At 56.9% G+C, this 21,745-nt stretch overlaps 1 protein-coding gene across 1 annotated transcript in view; it reads right to left on the bottom strand.

Moving 5' to 3' along the window:
• LMF1 (lipase maturation factor 1) overlaps window positions 1–21,745 on the bottom strand; it is a 122,879-nt gene that overhangs the window by 62,788 nt on the left and 38,346 nt on the right. The window contains exon 4 of the mRNA XM_025369753.1: window positions 8,283–8,431. Within this exon, the coding sequence (XP_025225538.1) occupies window positions 8,283–8,431 (149 nt within the window). The remainder of the gene's footprint in view (window positions 1–8,282; window positions 8,432–21,745) is intronic.

Genomic DNA, 21,745 nt, shown 5'->3' with positions numbered 1-21,745 from the left:
GGGCCTGAGATGCCTCTGCCAGGCAACACTCACGCCAAGGTGGGCTCCAGCAGGAAGCGGGAGACAGTGGCAGTGGGCGTCTGCACACCTGCAGCCACAGCAGGACAGCCCATGCAGACGCCCCCTCCACACAGAAGCCAGGTGGGGAGTGAGGGGAGGGCTGGGAGCGGGAAGGTACAGAAAACAGATTTCCAGCTTTTCAATTCTCCAGGGGTCAAACTAAAAATCAAGTGGTCTCCTCTCTAATATTGTCCAAGTCTGAGAATTCCCAGCAACAAGGACCCCAACTCAATTCCCAGAACGTTTGCAGCCGAGAGCTCTGCACCCCAGCACAGCCCAGTTCATCAGCAGGAAGTGATCAAGGGTGGCTTTGGCTCCAGGGGCCTCATGGAAAACCCACCCTCTGCCCTATGCAGGTGACACAGAGATGCTGGGACACAGAGCTGCGGGCTCCACCAACAGGTGTCTGCTGCCTGCTGGCCACAGAGTATGCAGACCCACCCCCGCCCCGAGACACAGATGCTCTGTCCTCACAAAACCAAGAAGGGGAAAGAAAGGTGAAATTATTTTTTTATATAGCATCATTAAAGGGCATCTGTTGCCCTAAACACTGTGACTTGACGGCAACGCCACTGATCACGTCCTGAGGGAAAGAGACCTTCACTTTGACACGACTGAAATAAACTCATTTAAAGCAGAAAACGCAGACAGAACACGAGGGAAACGCTCCAGGGCTCCAGGAGAGGCCGTCTGTGTGTGCAGCCCTGGTGGGATGCAGGCTGGAGACAGCCCTGAGTCAGAGTCGGGCGAGGCCATCTGGGTCTGTGTGGCTTCTCGGTGCTGTCCCTGCAGCTTGAGGCAAGGAGGGTGGAGGGGCGCCGCCAGCCCCGCCTGTGTCCGTGAGGAACCATGGTGACTCCATGATGGCTCCAGCCCGGCTCCAGGAAGCCATGACCCGCACAACCTGAGGATCCACGAAGCCCAGCCAGGGCCAGCCCAGAACCGGGTGGAGAGCAGCGGGGGTGGGTGGCGGTGGTTCTTGTTCCAGCGCAGTCAGGTGACAGTCGACCCACACCTACAGCCAGCCTGGCCACCAGCACCTGGGCCCTGTTTGTTGCTCCAACCCGCCGACACCCTGTGGCAGTGGCAAGCTCGGCTATCCTGTGCATGGCACGGCCATGGGTTGGGATGAGGATGCCTGCCACCTGCCGCTCCAGGGCCTGCGGGGAGCTCTGGGAGCCAGGCTTGCTCTGCCACATGCCTGGGGTGGGCAGGCCTGGGCCAGGCCTGCAGCCGGAGTGAGACGGAGCAAGGACAGTGAGTGCCAGGCTCTGCTCCACCGCCACAGGCCGATGCGTCTGGCCTGGCATTCTCCCTGACTTGTCAGCTTCCCGGCTCAGAGCCCTCACCTCACCTCACCTCACACTCCTGGATGTCAAGGGACACCAAGAAGTCATTGAGGGAACACATCGTCCCCCGCCTTGTTCGAGCCCACGAGAGGATGCAGCTTCCTGCAGCTGCACCCTGGGGGCCGCCTGTCTCAGGCTCTGGCTCTGACTGGGCTGATTGTCTTTCCAGGGTTCAAAGCACATGGTTTTCATCTGGTGCTGAACCCAGGGAAGGCCGAGGACAGTCTGGCTCGGTGTGGTGACCTCTGCGCTGCCCCCAGAGACGCCTGTCTCTGCTGCGTGGCGGTGACGCTACTCATCCTCCCCAGTGCTCCTGCCGGCTCCTCCTCTGAACCATGGGCTGACCATCGAGACACAGAACACTCCCATCACTCCGAAAGCTCCCAAACTTCCACCCCGTCAGCCCCCACCTGAATCCCAAAGGCACCTCTCTGAGCGCGTCCCATGCACCGTTTGCCTGTTCTGACCCTCCCACGAAGGGACTGGCTCGGGGCACACTCCTTGGTGTCTCGCCAGCTCTGAGACCACCGCACGCTTTCCACATCCGTAATTTCTTCCTCCTCATGCTGAGGAGCCACAGCCGTGTTGGGAATGTGGCCCCGTGTGTTATCCGCTCTCCTGCTGACGGGCTGTGGCCGTTTCCAGTCCTTATTCTTGTGGACAGTGCTGTTACAAGCGTTTCGTTTCTCTAGGGTAACTGTTTATGAGTGGAAACACTGGGCTGCAGGCTGGGAGCAGGTGAACTCTCTCCTAGCATGCCGGAGCCCATACCTGCTCCCCGGCAAGGCGGCACGTCCCCCGCCTCTCACCCTGCTGCGATGGGCTGAATGCCTGTGTCCCGCTCAGTTCACAGGCTGCAGCCCTAACCCCCGTGATGGGACTGCTAAGGGGCTAATTAAGGTTAAATGTGGTCATAAGGGGAGGCCCTGATCCGACAGGGTTAGTGTCCTTGCAAGGCAAGGCCACGTGAGGACACGGAGAAAGGCGTTTTCACAAGCTACGAAGACATCGTTGCTGAAAACCAAATCATCTGGAAGAACCTCAATCTCGGACTTGCAGCCCCAACAACTGTGAAAATCAATCCCTGTGGCTGAAGGCCCCTGGCCCGTGGTCTTTTCATGGCAGCCTAAGCATACGAACATGAGTGCCAGTGCTGACTCGCTAGCCTTTGTAACTTCAGCCGTTCTTGTGGGGAGGAAGTATCTCAGCGTAGATTTGCTCTGCATTTCCCTAATAGCCAATGCATCTGAGGGATTTTTCAAGTGCTATGATAGCCATTTGCATATTTCCTTTTGTGAAGTGCCTGCTAAAATCCTTTCCCTCTTTAAAAAATCAAATTATCTATATTATTGAACCTTATGAATTCTTTATGTATTCCAGATACAGGTTCTTTGTCAGGCATAACAGCATTGTGAGTATTTTCTCCTGATCTGTGCCTTGCCATTTTCTCGATGGTGTCTTTTGAAGAACAGAAGACTTTAATTTTAAGGAAGTCCAATGTATGTATTTTTTTTCTTTTTCTTTAAAGACAGGGTCTCACTATGTTGCCCAGTCTGGTCTTGAACTCCTGAGCTCAAGGGACACTCCCGCCTCGGCCTCCTGACATGCTGGGGTTAGAGGTGTGAGTCGCTGCGCCCGGCCATTTTGTTCTTTTATGGTTAATGTTTTCTGTGTCCTAAGAGACTTTTGCCTATCACAAGATTACAAAACATTCTATGTTACCTTCAAGCACTGTTAATAGTTTTAGCTTTTATGTTTGCAATCCATCTCAAATTAACATTTGCGTGTGGTGATGGAGTGGGTTCACTTATCCCAGATGGATATCCAGGACTTCCAGCACTAATTGTTGCACAGGCTTCTTTCTTTCAGTTGAATTGACTTGGTGGCTTGTCCAAAAATCATTTGATCCTGACTTTGGTGTGGGACTGTTTCTTGGTTCTCTGTTTTACGGATGCAGCTATCTGTCCTCACGCCTTGTGATGGTTACCACTGAGTGTCAACTTGATTGGGTTGAAGGATGCAAAGTACTGATCCTGGGTGTGTCTGTGAGGGTGTGGCCAAAGGAGACTGACACTTGGGTCAGGGGCTGGGGAAGGCAGACCCAAGCTGAATCTGGTGGGCACCATCTCATCAGCTGCCAGCGAATATCGAGCAGGCAGGAAAAGGTGAAGAGATGAGATGGGTGTCCCCGCCCAGCCTGCATCATTCTTCTGTCCTGGACACCTCCTGCTCTCGAACATCGGACTCCAAGTTCTTCCACTCTGAGACTCGGGACTGGCTCTCCTGGCTCTCCTTGCTCCTCAGCCTGCAGGCAGCCTATTGTGGGACCTTGTGATTGTGTGAGTTAATACTCAATAACTCCCCTTTATATATATATTCATCCTATTAGTTCTGTCCCTCGAGGGAACCCTAACAACGTCTGTGTCACACTGTCTCCATTATTATCATTTTTCAGTAAATCTTGGAATCAAGTAGTGTGACTCCTGCATCTTTATTCTTCTTCAAAATTGTTTTGGCTATTTAGGTCCTTGGCATTTCCACATACATCTAAGAGTCAGTTTACCTATTTCTGGAAAAAACAATCCTTCTGGGATTGTCTGGGATGTCATGGAATCTATAGCTCAAATTGGCGACGACGGACAGTTTAACAATATGAAGACTGATTCATGAACATGGTATACCTCTCCATTTACTGAAGTGTTCCTTACTTTCAGCAATGTGTGGTATCTTTCGAGGCATACAGGCTGCATTTCTTTTGTTAAAATTTCCTATTTTATGGTTCTGAATGTTATTATAAATGCTATACTTAACGTTTTCATTTTGACATTTTCTCCTAGCATATAGAAATACAACTGACTTGCTGGGCACGGTGGCTCACACCTGTCATCCCAGCACTTTGGGAGCCCAAGGTGGGCGGATCACGAGGTCCTGGCCAACATGGTAAAATCCCGTCTCTACTAAAAAAATACAAAAAATTAGCTGGGTGTGGTGGCGGGCACCTGTAGTCCCAGCTACTCGGGAGGCTGAGGCAGGAGAATCACTTGAACCTGGGAGGTGGAGGTTTCAGTGAGCTGAGATTGCACCACTGCACTCCAGCCTGGGCGACAAGGCGAGACTCTGCCTCAATAAAAAAAAAAAAAAAAAAAAAGAAATACAACTGACTTTTGTGTGGTGGCCCTGAGGCCTGCAGCTGACGTCCAGCTCAGGCGGGCACAGAAGCTGTGGCTTCTCCTTCCCTTCTGCTTGTCACCCTCACCTGGAGGGCCATGGGGCTCCCCCTGAGATGGCTCTGAGGAACCCAGTGGTCAGGGCATCTGAAACCCCCCAGGCCACAGAACCACAGGTGCTGGTTTCTGAGTGAATCTGCCAAGCTGACGGTGTGGCGCTGGTTCTGACCCAGGCGCACAAGCCGGGGAAGGGTGTGCCTGCCTTCCTAGCTGGCTCTGTCCACAGGGCAGTTCCTCATCAACAGGTGGATACTCTGCTGCTATCGCTCTTTCTTATCAACTCACCCTCTGCTTTCCACCAAAGGAACATTAATCACACCAATGTAAGAGTCTATCAAGTAATTACACCTTTTAGTGCACTGATAATTTCTTCTCCAGCTGGCACTAACAGTCAATCAAAATGCCATAAAAGGTGCTTCCGATGAGCCGATGAATCCCTGCATCCACCAGGCATTGTGGGGGCTGTTCAACTCTTGGCACCAGGAGCTTTCATACAAGCGCCTGGCGGCTCCTCTGTGGGGCTGGCTCCTCTCCCTGGAGCTCTGCTTCTCTCCCAGGGCTTCGGCCTGACACTGCCGTGCATAGAGCCCTTTGAAATGCCGCATACGCTTCTGTGTATATTCAAGTCAGCAGAGGGTGGAACCTAAAACTAAGTCCCGGACGGATCAGGACCCACAGCCTGTGAGAGTATCTGTACTCTGGCTGGAGACAACGAAGCATTTCAATGTCCCGTGAAAAGGAGCCATGGAAACATTTCTAGTCTTTCTAATTAAATGGAAAAATAAACCCGGAGTCAGCATCCCACTTTCCTGTGGGATCTGGACGCTGGCTGCAGCTATGCCCTCCTCCAACAAGCCATGGCCAACTGTCTGCAGCCACTCACCCACCCCTCAGCCAGGACCCGGCCTGACACCATTTCCAGAAGGCTCTGCAGCCACTCACCCACCCCTCAGCCAGGACCCGGCCCGACACCACTTCCAGAAGGCTCTGCAGCCACTCACCCACCCCCTCAGTCAGGACCCTGCCCGACCTAGAGTAAACACCCAAGACTCCCCACAGCCCCAGAAAACCAACCTGTCAGGGATGCCCTGGTACCCACCATCCACAGGTGTGCAGTGACGTCATGGACGGGTGCCCACCACCCCTGTGAGGCTGGAGCAGAACACCTGGGTTGAAGCTGGCATGCCGCAGAGGGCAGGGAGGAAAGCGGGAGCCTCCCTGCCCGGGACAACCCTCCGGACACCTTGTCCTGGGGGGTGAGAGGGGCCCTGGTGCTGAGGTCCCTCTCTGCGGGTCTCCTGCTCGTGCAGCTGAGCCTGCAGTGACCCCTCCCAACCCCGGCAAGTGCTCATCATGAGATGCCATGTAACCCTCCCAGAAAAGGAATAAAGGGAATCAGGTGCTCGCGTACCACCAGGGAGCCCCATTTTCCTCAAGAAACGGCCAGTCCACTCCATGCACAGCTGACGTTTCTGCAGCACTGGTGAAGGGCTGGTGCTGGTGAGACACAAGGTATGTGGGTGAGGGGGGCAGAAAAGGAGGGCATTGGGGAAGATAGGAGCCACAGGGGGATGGAGCTCTGAGCTGAACGAGACATAAAGAAGAGCTATGCCCAGACATGGCATCATGGTGCAGGGAACACATGGTGAGGAATGGGCCCAGACAGCCCCTCACAGCGCACCAAACCACACTACCCGCTACACCAAGCTACGCTACACAGAACCACGCTACACACTACACTGAACCACACTACACACTACACTGAACCACACTACATGCTACACTGAGTCACGCTACACCGAACCACGCTACACACTACACTGAACCACACTACACTAAACCACACTACACGCTACACCGAACCACATTACATGCTACACTGAACCACACTACACACTACACTGAACCACTACCCACTACACCAAGCTACACTACACAGAACCATGCTACACGCTATAGCAAGCCACGCTACACACTACACTGAACCACACTACATGCTACACCGAACGACACTACACACTACACTGAACCATACTACACACTACACTGAACCACACTACCTGCTACACCAAGCACGCTACACAGAACCACGCTACACACTATAGAAAGCCACGCTACACACTACACTGAACCACACTACACGCTACACTGAACCACACTTCATGCTATAGTGAACCACGTTTACATGATACCCCAAGCCACGTGAGGTCGTGGCTTCCTGAGTCCGTGGCTGGTGCTGTGTCGAGATTGGGTGTCCGAAGTGTCTGAAGCTGCCCCGGGGGACAGGGTGAAAGGGGCTGCCCAGCATTCGGGACCCCTACCCGAATGACCTGCAGCTGAACACAGGCACAGCAGTCACGCCTCAAAGCCAGGGAGAGAAGAACATTCCGGACTGAAGGAGTGGCCGAGATGGCGGCACGCTCTGGCCGTGGCCCTGGCGTGAGCACGTGCTGTCGGGTGGGGTGGGGACAAGTTCCTTGGGGCTTTGCCCAACTCTTCTGTACGTCTTCAGCGGATCCTCCACGAAACACTTAAGCGAACAGATGCTCAGAGAGCGTATCTGTATGACGTGGTTTCCAACACAAAAACATGAAGATTTTATCATTCCAGCACAAAATTAAAATCTTACTAACAAAGCATGTGAAGTGGAAGAGACAGTGAGAGCTGCGTAGCTCTGGTCAGTGCACCAGACGTCAAAAGGGCCACGTCACTCCTGATTTTAAAGTGCAAATCATGTCTCTGTGAACTCAGAGGTCACATTACTGAAGCTGAACACAGGGCTGGCATGTGTCCTCACCGTGCGCAGGGCAGACGCAGATGGGCAGCCCCTGGCTGGGCAGGAAGCACACACAGCCCGCCACCCCCACGCCGGGGCCCGGCAGGGAACGCGCCACCCCCACGCCGGGGCCCCGCAGGGAACGCGCCACCCCCACGCCGGGGCCCCGCAGGGAACCCGCCACCCCCACGCCGGGGCCCCGCAGGGAACGCAACACCGCCACGCCAGGGCCCCACAGGGAACCCGCCACCCCCACGCCAGGGCCCCGCAGGGAACGCAACACCCCCACGCCGGGGGCCCGCAGGGAACCCGCCACCCCCACGCCGGGGCTCAGCAGGGAACCCGGACAGTCTGGTTGTCCTAAGAGACGCCAAAGCCCAGCAGGCCAGGCACCTGGGAAGGACGCAGTTGAGAGACCACACGCAAGGAGGCCGCGCTTTCCCTGAGCATCAGGACGGCGGGTCTCATGCCTCCTTCACCCTCGAATATGTCTGCCAACGGGCCCACCATGGCCTGAGACTCTGTCATTTAAAAACGAGCTCTGAAATATTTCGGACACTCCAGCAAGCACAGGAGGGCTGGGGGGAAGCAGGGCGTCCAGTACTCCTGAGTTTCCTGAAATGGACTCAGAGGTGTGGTTCTTTCCCAGAAACGGTGACCGTGAACACGCCTGGGAAAAGCCAGCGGAGCCCCCAGTGTTCAAACACAGGCCCCTGAAGGGGCAGAAGAGCGGGCTGTTGGCCAGGCCATGCCGACAGGAGGACAGAGGGCGGCGGGGGAGGAGAGAAACAGGCTCACCTCTCCTAGAAGCCGCACAGGTTAAAGAGCCACCGTTATTCCCCAAACACCACCCAGAAGAGCTCCACTTACTGCTCCGAACATGATCCTGAAGATCAGCCACCGGAAGCCCCACAGGACAATCCGGGATGTGGGGGTGTGCTGGGGCAGCCTCGACAGCGTCCACAGCGGGCACAGGAAGATCCCCAGGAACCCTGTTTCCAGAAGCTGGGACTCCCATCCTAAAACGACAATGAGACATACCAAGGGTGAGTTAATGGAAGCCACACATTTCACAAAGAAATCATTTCAGAAACTCAGTTTAATGGAAACGGTCCTTAAAACAGGGCTGACCTTACTACGGAGAGGCACCAACCCCCACGTATTAGTCTCAGCACCGACATGCAAGGTCAGGTCTGCAGGAGTGGGAGCTCTGGTGTGGGACCCGGGGCCCAGGTCAGGGCTTCCCGTGACCTCGGCACCCTTTGCCCTGGAGGGAAAGGCCCCGCTCTGAGGGCCGCCACCTGCCACCCCGCAGGACGCTGCACAGACCTGACATCTGAGAATGCGCCCAGCACACGTGCTGCCAGCAGATGTCTGGGGGAAGCCTTTGTCCTCCCGTAGGTTTGCATGAAAACAGCTTTCACCTTCTTCCCAGCCCGGAAGCAGCACTGGGGCAGCAGCCCGGCCTCTGTGTGAGGCAGTGTCTCCCTCTGGCCCTGTCCTTCCCAGGCGGGCATGGAAGCCAGGCAAACATGTAGAGGCAGGTCATGGTCGGTCCACATGGAACCAACACTGGTCAGTCCCTCACGGGCCCAGGATAAGGCAGCAGCTCTGCCGCTGGATGTGGGGGACATGTGGGGGCCCAACGGATCCTTTCCACTGGAAACCCGGCATAAGAATGCAGATGCGGGTTGCCATCCCAGTGCTGTTCTCAGAGGTGAAGCCACCATGAATGTGGCTGCTGGAAACTGCCCACAGCTCACGTCTGTCCATGGCAGGTCACATCCCAGGGGCCCGGAGACCCACAGGCCAGGCTCCCTCCTGGGCTCTGAGGATGCCAGATGGGACAGAGGCCACCCACTGCCCAGCATGACAACGATCACACGACTCACACCGCCACAGCATCTACGCGCCAGAGTGGAGGGGAGAGTGCAGGGGGGATGCGGATGGAGGCCTGTGGGGGCAGCGTCTACGCACCACAGAGGATGGGAGAGTGCGGAGGGGAAGCGGACGGAGGCTCATGGGGAGCTTCCTCCAACCACTGGTGCAACTCGTCTGTATCTGAGATATTATGGTAAAGTCAAAAGCCTGTGAAGAAGCTGCTACAGCAGCACTGGATTGTAACCCAAAGTACAAAATAAACGCCTGCAAGTCCACACTGATGTGTGCCAATTACTGAACAAACAGATGGGCGTGCATGGAGGCAGCGTGGCCCTGGTCTCTGAACGGACAGACGGTCAGTCCTTATGCTGCCCCGGCTTGTGGAGGGCACAGGCTGCCAAGCTGACGCCTGCTGGTCTTGCAGCGGGACCCCCTCCACCTCGCCTACGCCCCAGGCTCGCTGGGCCCCATCTTCCCCACGGAAGCCAGAGCTGCCTAGCTGGCTGGGCCCTGCGAACGCCCCGGGAAGGAAAGGGTTGCCCTGGGCCCACCTGCTTCTGTTTTCTTTGCTTGGGTCTTGTGGAATTCCAGCAGCTGCGCGGCATGCACAACGGCTGCCATTGTTCTCCGCCTCAGCGTGGCGGACGACGCGTCCCCAGGAAAGTCAATAAGCAGCACGCTGCCAGGGCGGCCTCAGCGCCAGCGCCAGCGCCAGGGCCAGGGCTCTCCAGGCAGCTCTCACCCAGCAAACACCAGCGCTGCATGAAGCGAGCCTGAGGCACCCGAACGAGGTGGCAACATGCAGGGCCACAGCAGACGCTGCTGGTGAGGGCAGTCCTTGCCCCCTCGGCGCCTTTCCCATTGCGCAGCTGCACGCACTGCCCGCCGGGCATCAGCATCTGCACGCCCTACTCTTCCCCAGGGACCTCCCTTCCCTTTAGCAGGGGGATGGCTCCAGGAGGGCCCCTGCTCCACTCCACTACCACGGCGTCGTTTCCACCACGTGCTGTGTTGGGCCTTCCGGGAGACTGAGCACAGCCCCAGGAGAAGCCTGGCACGCTCTGCCTGGGGAACTGGGCAGCAGCTCTCGTGGGGAACGTTCACTTCCACGGCCACTGCTCTCCTTCCTGTGACACAGACAGCACTGGTCCAATCACCAGAGAAGCTGCCTGTGCAGGGCCCAGGGAGACGCTCCTGAGCCCTGCCCACTGGACAGGGTGCGACGCCCCACTCCTGCCCTGGCACCTCGCCTGGTGCACCATATTAATTGCTCATTGCCTGCTAGATGCCCCGATGCTGGTGCAGAGGAGATGCAAGTGCCCCAGCACCCAGGCACAGGTGGGCACCGGTGCCTCTCAGCTGCCCTCCCGCTCAGGATTCACACAGATCCACAGGCAGGCTGGGGCCCAAGGCAGGAGCCTGTGGCCTGCAGGCCCAGCCAGCGCTGCAGGTAACCGTACTGTGCCATTCATAGGCATCTCAGGGCATCAGAACAGGCAGAAACGAGGATGCAGCCTCATAACTGCCTTGCTGGAGACAGTTTAGGGTTGAAGGCTCTGGATGTCAGGTCTGGAGCCACAGGAGGTGTGGGGCACACAGAAGAGAGAGGCTTCGCCGTGGGGCACCCCAAAATACTGGGAAAAGAAAATCTGCAGACAATGGCGACTGCCACATGTTGCCTCTCGGAGCGGCTCCCCAGAGCTCTAGACTTTGGAATCAGTTATCACCATCGCTGACGGGGCACAAGGCCTGGTGGCTGCAGCTGCACGTACTGTCTTCCGAGGCCCTACAAGATGCTGAGCCCCGGGAACACGGACATCCCCACCACTGCGCCCTGGGCTGCCCCGACCCCTCCTGGGAGGGGAGCAAACGTCTCCACATTTAAGGGGGACTGCAGGTTGCTTCAGTATCAACCCTTCCGGCACCCTGTGAAGACAGCCCTGACCCAAATGGGTAGAGGCCGGGCAGGCCAAGACCCAGGGAGGCTCCCCACACCCGACCTTCCTGCTCTGCAGGACACAGACCAGACGCTTGCTCGTACAGTCCACAAGAGAGAACGCACACTGCTATAGGCCCTGAGGCCCGTGATCGCTCCAGTTCTCCAAGTGCAAAACCAGACACACTCTCTCCCACCCTTCCCGTGACCATTGGTGACACAATTTCACTGCCCCGGAATCAGATGGAACTGTGGTTTCTCTGAACTAAATCTCCAAGTGAGAAACATTAATGTTAAGTAGTGACTGACGCAGAGGGCCACACAGCTCTCAGCCCTAAATCGTGGCACTGAGGACCCTGGCCTCGCTGCTGCCTGCTTGGCTGGCCCAGGAAGGGTGTCCCCTGAGGCCTGAGGGCTTATAGGGTTTTCACCGTCCCATGCTCGCCTCCTAGATTGCAGGGTCCTGTGCTACTTGTTTTAAGAACAACAATTTAAAAACAGCCAAAGAAAAACTCACCCTAGACCTGGCTCTGCAGAGCCAAGGGGTGACCGAGGGGCGACTCCCGGGGACATTCAGGCTGGGCGGGCCCTGAGTGCACAGGTGTGAGGAGGCATGGGTATGGACGGGTCTGAACCACCAGAGAAGCCAGGTGCAGGATGGGGGCAGAGGGCAGGCAGAGACCACAGGGTGCAGCAGAGAGCCCTCCTCATCCTCACAACGGCCGGGATCCCTCACTCTGCAGCCAAGCTCCTAGGCACCTGCTCCCCAAATAAAACCCAGGCAGAGGTGCATGCTGACATTCCTTTTCTATTTATGGGAATCAGAGGTTGAGGAGGGACCCTCTGCCGCTGAAGAACCAGAAGATTTGCCACCAAGAGGCGCGATCTGTGCCTGGCAGCCCAGGGCACGTGGGAACACGTGGAGAGATGCCTGGAGGATGCTCTGGGCAGGGCTAGGCTGGGTGGCCAGCAGCACACTCATGCACCACCAGCCTTGGGGACCTCAATCAGAGGATGCAGAGTCCCAGGCCAGCCTAGGGACACGGTGCATTGCTGGCCAGGCAGAGCGCTGGGGTGGAGCCTGAGCTGGGGTTTTCCAGATGGAAGTCCTGTAGGCCAGCAGTCACGTGGGACGAGAGAGATGCAGGGTGGGACGACTGCGGTGCCTCAGGCAGGTGAGATGAGCACCATCACTGGGGGCCAGAGCAGGTGATATGTGGGGATGGGGCACGTGGGATGTGGGGGGCCGGGGCAGGTGACAACCAGGTGCTGCTCGGCCACCGGTGAGGGGCAGAGGCTCGGAGGGTGCAGAAGGTGTGCAGGGCGAGGGCAGCCAGCCTCAGGCACAGGGAGGGATATGGGGCCAGTGGGTTGTGGGCTGAGCTGCCTCTGACCAGGGAAGAAACGTGATTTAACACATTTTGGAGGTGCAAGTCACTGCAATGGCCACTGTAGGAGAGAATGCCAGTTGAGGCCTCATTAACTCTGTGGAAACTATTTGAGTTACTAAGAGAGAGTCATTAAATATAGCACAGATGGATCCTTCAAAAATGACAGCCACCATCCACGTTAGAAACAGGAAATCCATTAAGTTCGCTGTTAAAATCGGGGACGAGGGAGCAAAGCGCTTCCCTCTTGACTGCCTGTCACTCAGCTCTGCGCCGGGCCGCCCTCTGCCACCCCAGGGGCTTCTAATGGCGGCCCCAGAGAGAGCTGGGAGCTTTTAAAAGTTTCCTTCGTTTTCACAGGTTATATTTTAGGATGAAAAGTTATGAAATAGCACTGCAAATCTTACTTTGCACTATCACGGAACAGAAGGGCTGTGGGCTACAGACACCCCTGGGGCTGGATGATGGCGGCTGGGGAGATCGGCTCTGGCTGCGAGCCAGTGGCGGGGGTGGGCACTGGTAGGCCACACCCACATGGCCCTGGGGCACCAGGTGGCCTTGTCTGTGACCCACCCGCATGCAGAGCCCCAGACCCCACTTCTCCACGTCTCCGGCCACAGGGAAAACATCTTTCAAGACCATGTTTGAAAAGGCTGCAGAGGGACAAGCGGAGGCTCTGCCACTGAGGCCTGCGTCCTTGGGATGCCTCGTTGGCTCCCCGGCAGCAACTGAAGGTACGTCAGGAACACCCCTCTCCTGGCAGCTGGCTGTGTCCCGGGTGTCCCCTTGCAGACCCTTTGAGTGTTGGGCTCTGGGTCTGTTACGGCGGTTGCTCTGCAGCCAGCTCCGAGAGCATGAGTGTGCTCAGCATTGGGGATGGAGACGCCACCCAGGGGCTGCCACGCTGCAAACTCATCCTGAAGGCAGAGCTAACGTCACACGTGTGGGCCCATCCGCAGCCCAGCACACAGACGCAATCCTGTGGGGAACCAGGCCCAGAGCCCACTCTCATGTTGGTACCATGGGGATGCATCGTCACCACCTCACCTCCCCCAGGCACACGGGCAACACACAGCCATGGTGTCGTCACCACCTCACCTCCCCCAGGCACACGGGCAACACACAGCCATGGTGTGGCCGCGCCAAGCATATGCTCCGCAAGCCCATATGAAGAAATGCCGCACCTGTGCACTGTGGGCAGGGGCCATTCTGGGGACTTGGCCAGGCCTGCTGATCCCTCCGGCTCACTGGAGATGACCAGGCAGGGCTGCCCTCCCCTAGGAGACATGCCCACCCCTGTACCGGGGCTGTCTGCAAGGGTGCTGGGAGGTCCTGATGTTAGCCCCACCCCAGAGGTGACCCAGGGGACAGGAGTGCTGCTGTGCTTGCCCAGCACCCCCAACCCCCTCCCGACCGTGGGCTCCTTCCCTCCTCTGGGATTGGCCAAGCTGTGTCTGGAGTGGGCTGCACCTCCCTGGCCTGCGGTCACCCAGAGCCAAACTCTGCACAGGAACTTCCAGAACCGGCCTGAGCTGTCACAGCTGCATCTGCCTGCTGGCCACGTCTCACGTCCTGAGGACGTTTCATGGGAGGGCCGCCATTCTGCTGCCCACAAGACATATAGGTGCAGAGCTGGGGACGTGGCATCGGGCCGTGGCGCGGGGCGGCTGGCTGGGTTAAACCAGAGATCAGATGGCAAACGGGAGTGCATTTTCTAGCAAGCAGACATCTCCGAAAGCGCTGGTTAAGGGCTTTCGTGCTTTAGATAAAATTATGTTAACTACACACTCTCAGTTACGAGGAGTTTAGTGGACTGTTACATATTTTAAGGCTGTCCGTGGGTGCTGCCGAGAAACAGGAAGTGGCCTCGGTGACCCCTGCGCCTGGCCGCGCGGCTTGTTCATACTCGGTTGCCGTGACAACCAGACTTCCCAGCCCCAGGTGTCCCCGTGGCTCAGCTCTGTGCAGGTGTCACCAGCTCTCGGGAAACAAATTCGCACTAACGACCTTAGCTATCTTTATTGGTTTTGGATAAATACGAAAATGCTTCCCGTCCACGGAAATTAGACTCCGTGGCAAAGAGTGTTTAGGATTAATGTATTCCAAGTATTTCACCTACGTCAGGCTGGCAGGCACCACACATGACCATTTCTTTGTTTTTTGTGTCCTGGGAGTGAAAAATGGCTGAAATATGCCGAGTCTCCAAGTGACTCTTGAGACCCCAGAAAAGTGCTGGCCATCGTGGGCTGCGGGGACGCTGTGCCCACGGAGCTGTCCTGGTCCCAGCGTGCCTCAAGGGCCCCGGCCCCTCAGGCCTTGAAGCACTCAAAGGCAGCCTGCGTGGCTGAGAAGCACATTTGACATTGCATTTCACTTTGGTTCAGTTGGATGTGAATTTAAGTGACCATGTGGGGCCAGTGTCCTGGGGTGCACCCTCTCACGTGGGGCCAGTGTCCTGGGGTGCACCCCGACAATCAGCCAGGGCTGGGGTGGGGCCCCTGTCCCGGGGTGCACCCTAACTCTCATGCGGGGCCAGGGTCCTGGGATGCACCCCGACTCTCAGCCAGTCCTGGGGTGGGCACCTGCTCAGAGACACCTGTGGGATGTGGGTCTCACTCCCGAGCAGCCGTGGGACGAGCTCACGGCATCTGCTTGCCCCTCCCATGGGGGCTCCTGGGCTGGAGCTTCACAGCCCAGCAGTGTCCATGTCCCTGCTGTGACACCCGCGTGGGCCGTCGGAGTGTCAGCGTGGGCCCCCAGACTGAGAAGCGGGTGTTCCCCTCACCACTCAGTCTCGGGGACGGTCTGTTTTCACTCGCGACTTTTCCAGACCCTCCCCTGACACTCGGCGGTCGGCATTTCCAGCTGTGCTCAGTGTGGCCAGCAGGCAGGACCCACCCTACGTGGACGGCGGTGTGTTCAGGGGTTGTATGAGCTCACACACTCAGAGAAGGAACATGGGGGTTGGCACACCTGGGAAGTGGGCGGGAATCACCCGACATGCCCGGGGCAGGGGTCAGGGCAGCCCTGTGGCCTCTGCCTCATCTCTGTCAGGACCTACACACAGAGCTCCCCGCTCCACCTCCATCACCGCTGAGCCCCCATGGGAAAGCTCAGGTCTCCAGCGCTCCCATGAGGACAGCAGTGCCCGCAGCACCAGGGCACAGGCCCGACAGACAAGGGGCCTGGAGGCTGCTGTGGGCATCCCACCCACAGACCCGCTCTGGACAGTGTGGGCCCCTGAGGGCAGGAAGGGCGTCTGGGCCGCAGTCTCATGTGGGTCACTCTTGGGGGGCCTCAGTTAGCAGCAACTGAAGGAGGCAGCGATGTCCTCAGGCCCACATCCTGGAGGTACTGGGGAGAAAGACACAAGTGTTTTGCTAGAAACACTGGTGTGTAGAGAGGACTGGGTTTCACCTACATCAGGTGGCAGGGCCACCCTGGTAGGAGCCTCACAGGGACCCACAGTCAGAACTTGGGGGCAAGGGTGAGGCAGCCAGCACCCATGCTGGGGTCCCCACCGCACGGCTTCACCCCGGGACGCCCTTCCTCCAGGCAGTCAGGCTCCTGCCCCCAGCACCATCCCCCTGGCCTTGGTCAAGACTCTGTTTGGACGCCACCTCCACGGCCTTGCTGGACAGGACATTCACACGGCCCCGGCCTACTGGCTCAGCCCCCAACACGGCATCCACACTGGCCCCGGCCCATCGGCCCCCACAGCACGCACTGCGTGTCCACGTTCCCCTCTTTAAGCACTGCACCCCAAGCGCCGGTTCCACACGGACGCAGGAAAGGATCAGGGCGAGGAAGTGGAGGAAAACGCGCTTGCCAGGCAGGTGGGCCGGAGAGCTCAGCAGAGACGCAGAGCCTCGGAGGAAGGCCAGGCCCACTCCAGAGCGAGAACGAAAATCTCTAGACCACAAATGCCCTGGATGAGCTCAGCAGCAGCGTGGAGAACAGAAAGAAAACGCGGCCAACACAAAGACACAGCAGCCCCAGTGACTCACTCGAGAGACGAGAGGCTTTTAGAAAACAGCAAACAGAAGCACAGGGCCCGGGAGCTGGTGAAAGGCAGGCAGAGGCCTGACGTCCACGCTGGCGGAGCCACAGGAGAGGAGACAGAACATGGGGCAACCCCTCCCCCAAATATGGGCAAAAATTATCCAAATTTGGTAAAAAGTAGGCCTATCATAGTCAAAAAACTGGCAACTGAAGATAAAATCCCCAAAGTCATCAGAGAAAAGTAACACGTTACATTGGAATGCTAGGAATGACCGTCGCTTTCCTGTCCGTCGGAAACAAGGGACAGATGGAGAGAGGGAGCCAGGCGCAGACCCTTCCCAAGGGGCCCCCGCGTGCCCAGAACGGGCATCTGCAGGCGTCTCCAGCAGCAAAGGACGCTGCGTTCTCCCTGGGGAGCTTCCAGTGTCATCAGAGCCTGAAGGAGGAAGCAACTCGGCACACGTGGCCCAGTGCAGGTGTGGCGGGAGCTGGCCTCAGTCAGCAGGTTGCCCGGGTCTCTGTCTCCATGCTCAGCAAGGCAAGGACAGGACAGAACGGGCCCCATCACAGACTGCGCTTAGAAGGCACTCAGTGAAACAAGGACCATTTTCTTCTGGAGGTAACTCAAGAAGGTAAGACTGTGAGTCAGATGCCTTGGATGATAAGAAGTCCAGGTAAGTAGAAGACAGGAGGAAGCTTCCCTAATATCACCTACAAATCTGCTTCCACTGGGGCAGTCTCTCCCCCTCTTCAGACAGCGCAAAGCCCTCCTGTGGTGAACACAGTCACCATAGCCCTTCTTGAGGGGCCGCTGGGTCCACGACCTCCTGGGTGGGCACATGGACCTGCGCTTCCTGCAGAGATGCTGACCAGACAGGCCCTGTGCAAAGCTCACCTGCGAGCCAGGCACCGGTACAAAGCCAAACCCCCGGCAGAGTGTGCGAAGACAAAACGCTCCACGAGTGCTCACAGGGACTCGACCTTAGAACAAGACAGTTGTATCTTCGTACAAATGGGAGTGGTGACGAGTGAGGATGACGGGAATTTCTGGGGTGACGGCCACTCTCTATACCTTGATGGGGCTCAGGCAAGTTTTTTATCAAGGGAAAGACGCAATGTGCGGTGAGTTCCAGCTAACGATGTGCAGGCTGAAGCGCCTGGGGAAGTGTTGATGCCAGCCCCACCCTGACGTGCGCTGAAGCACCAACGCAGGGACGGGGGACACGGGCGAGCAGACCCACTATATAATGACGCAGCAAACCCCGTAAACAGAACCCACAGCATCCAGGCGGTTCCTATGCGGGTTTTACTATACAATTCTTAGGAGAAAAACAATAAAGGTTAAAAGGTTTGAAATGTAAAAAAGATTAACTACATAGAAAATTTAAAAACAAAACACAAGTAAGAGAATCTACAGAAACAGGCTCAGCCACTGAGAGGTGTCAGCAAGGTCTGGGTGGAACATTAAAAACCCTGCGGGCAGGCCTGGAAAGCAGCGTTCCCCCGCAGCTGAGGAGTAAGGGGAGAGAAGCAGCTGTTTATCCCAGATGAGGTCTAGAGCGACACATTCCAAACAGCCGACATGGGACAGAGGCGACGAGGGAGGGTGGCCTGGACAGAAAACGTCCAGGCAGCCCGGGGCACCCTGTCCCGCCCAGCCATGCTCCTTGGCAGCAACCACCCAGGTGCTATCTCACGGGCAGATCAGGGAAGCGCTGGTCCCCGCACAATCTCACCTCCACGGCGAGGTGGGAGAAGGCAGCCACCTCGCAAGGGGGCCACAGAGTGGATTCTGATCCAGCCGCGAGCTCTCCCCCCGAGCCCACAGTGACCGGCAGCCAGGCAAGCAGAGTGGCCACGGGGGAACTGACCCAGCAGGACCTGAAGCGGGGAGACAGCGTGTGGGCGTCCACCCAACGCGGCCAGCCCTTGCGTGGACAAACAGCTGAGAAAAGGCATTACTGACACGGATGTGAAGAAAGTCGCTCGGTTTTCAGGTGTGATGTGGTGTTGGTTGTGTTGTTGCAAAGGTCCTGTCTTCAGGTGTATGAGGAACATTTCCAAATGCGGAAATGTGATGCCTGGAATCTGCTTCATGATAAAACAGAGCAGGGGCGAGGAGGGTGGGGTGGACGTGGCAGCTGCTGACACGGGCACGGCGCACTGTGGCCTGCGAGGGTCCCAAGCTGTCCACAGTTCATTCCTCCCCATCGTGTGGCTTCCTGAACAGCCACGTATTTCCTAACTCTGCCCGCTGAGGGGCCGAGAAGCCGCAGCACCCCAGTAGCAACAGGCACCCCAGCACCCACATCTTGGTCTCTGAACACCCTTCCCCACTAGACTTCTCAGGGAGCTTGATCCAGGGCTGGAAAGACAAAAACAGGAGATGGTTGTCTGGCAGCATCACAAAGCAGGGGGAGCGCAGGACGGGCTGCAGAGGGTGCGGGGCCTGAGTTAGGGAGCAGGGGAAGCGCAGGACGGGCTGCAGAGGGTGCCGGGCCTGAGTCAGGGAGCAGGGGGAGCACAGGACGGGCTGCAGAGGGTGCGGGGCCTGAGTTAGGGAGCAGGGGAAGCGCAGGACGGGCTGCAGAGGGTGCAGGGCCTGAGTTAGGGAGCAGGGGGAGCACAGGACGGGCTGCAGAGGGTGCAGGGCCTGAGTCAGGGAGCAGGGGGGGCGCGGGACGGGCGGCAGAGGGCGTGGGGACCAGAGTCATAGAGAGCAGGGGAAGCGCGGGACAGGCGGCAGAGGGTGCGGGACCTGAGTCAGGGAGCAGGGGGAGCGCGGGACAGGCGGCAGAGGGTGCGGGGCCTGAGTTAGGGAGCAGGGGGGGCGCGGGACAGGCGGCAGAGGGCGCGGGGCCTGAGTCAGGGAGCAGGGCGGGCGCGGGACGGGCGGCAGAGGGCGTGGGGACCAGAGTCATAGAGAGCAGGGGAAGCGCGGGACGGGCGGCAGAGAGCGTGGGGACCAGAGTCTGCATCTTTGTCTGTCTCCCCTGCCTGGGGCCATGCACCGACCCTGCACCTGTGTCTGCGTCTCCCCCCGCTGGTGGCCACAACAGTGTCTGATGGGACCAAAAGAGCTTCTGGCCTCTCTGCTGCTCGCACAACTCCGGACGCACATGCCTTTGCCCGGCAGGGCAGCCCCATTGTGAGACGACAATGGCTTACCCTACCAGACAGTGACCACCACGGCTGGACAAGCCGAGAGAAGGACCCATCTCAGCAGCTGCTTTTACATGTCTTTCTATAAACGTGATCACGCAAGGAGTTTAAAAAGGATCCTGGTGGTTTGTGCGGACAGTCCCTGCTACTCGGGAGGCTGAGGTGGCAGGACAGCTGGAGCCCAGTCGTTTGAGACTAGCCTGAGCAACATAGCAAGATCCCATCTCTAAAAAAAAAGAAATCCTCCGTAAGAACACTGCTTTAGAAGGAAGTGGAGGAAGGGCTGTGGACTCTGAGGCTCACCCTCAGTGCAGTGAGGTCACCTGCTCCGGAGAACCATCTTAGGATCCCTGGGATGAGCAGAGGGACAAACTCGTCAGTGGCACCCAACCTGGCAGAGAACCTGCCCCACAATCTCCAGATCCACAGACCTACAAAGCATCTGCTCCAAGCAGTAACAATGAGGTCCCGAGTGGAAATCTTCACAAAGTGGAGAGAAAAAAACTGATGGATTGTCTAATGTGTTTGATTCTGTAAAAACAACAGTATTGGAAACGGTTGACCAGTTGCACTGGTACGGTTGGAAGAAATTAGGGAGAGATGATCAGCGATGAAAAACCAAGCCAATCAAAAAAGAAGAGGCAACTATGAACTCCAAAAAAAAGGAAGAGTTATTAGAAAAGAAGTTATTATAGTTCACTACTTGGCTCAGCAGTCACAATATTTACAGAGTCAAAATAAAGACTATTAAACTAATAAAAATCGTATTTGTGACATAGCTTACTAATGAGAAGAACATTAGGGTGTGTGAGGGCAATCCCTGTCATTCACAAGAGGACACGTATACACAGTGTCTAACTGTGATGTGCGAAGAATAATCCATATAAACCCATCAGTCAGAAAGACAGATAAATACCGGAGTAAGTGCTGGAAGTGATAAAAGGGTTGTCTGGAGAACAGCATTTGGCTGAGAACTAATAAGGCAGGTACTTCTGTTAGTATTATAAGTCAGGTAATATAATTGGACTAATCATACACATGCCAAATTTTTTTTTTAATAATTAAAAGAACAATCCTCAGGCCACATTGGCCACAGTGTAATAAAATCAAAGTTAAGAAACAAAAGGTCACCTGTAAAACCCTGAGCGTGTGGCATTTTCGAAGCATTTCTCCAGGAGGTCCTTGGTCTAAAGGCATCAGCGCTGAAGGTTATAAAACCACATCATCGGCCACTGTCGGGGTAGCACGGGGCCTCAGGTGATGGGGTGGGGCAGGGACACAGCCAGAAGAGGGTGGCCGCCCTCCAGCTGGCTTTCATTACCAGAGAAGAAGAGACGGAAAACAGCTGAATCAACCAACTCCAGGCAGTGGAAATGATAAACCCCTTTCTCCCAGAAAAAGCAAGCAACCTACAAAAGGCAAAAATTAATGAGCTCGAGTATATTTTAAAATTCTGATAGATAAAACCAGCTCTTTGAAAAGACCCACGAAGGGGATGATCTACGGCGGTTCTGGCAATGGGCAGTGGGGAAAAGGAGGAAACAAGTACTAAGCCCCAGGCGGGAGAACGGACGCAGGCCTGCTAGGGGGCGGCAAGGCCACCGCACAGACTATGCCCTGTGGCTGGCAGTGGGAGGGTGGAGGGGAGGAGTGCGCGAATCAGACCCTCATCCGTGGGATGCTGGGAGCAAGTCCCTGAACGCCCGCTGGGCTCAGCTGCCCCCTGCAGAACGGGTGGTGATGAAACCGCCCTCTTCAGCCACCACAGGGCCACACAGGAAGCTCCAAGCTCACTGTCACTGCCACTAATCCACAGGAACGAAGAGCGATGCCACCAAACATCCGGCATCCACACAGTCTAACATAAAAACAACTAAAAAGCGATGCGGAAGATTCTAGATTAAAGCCACCCAAGCGGATTCAGGACTGGAAGTATGAATTACAGCAACAAAACCGCTCCTCAG

The sequence above is a fragment of the Theropithecus gelada genome, chromosome 20, assembly GCF_003255815.1.
Source record: "Theropithecus gelada isolate Dixy chromosome 20, Tgel_1.0, whole genome shotgun sequence".
Lineage (NCBI taxonomy): Eukaryota > Metazoa > Chordata > Mammalia > Primates > Cercopithecidae > Theropithecus > Theropithecus gelada.
This window is presented reverse-complemented; position numbering and strand designations above follow the sequence as displayed.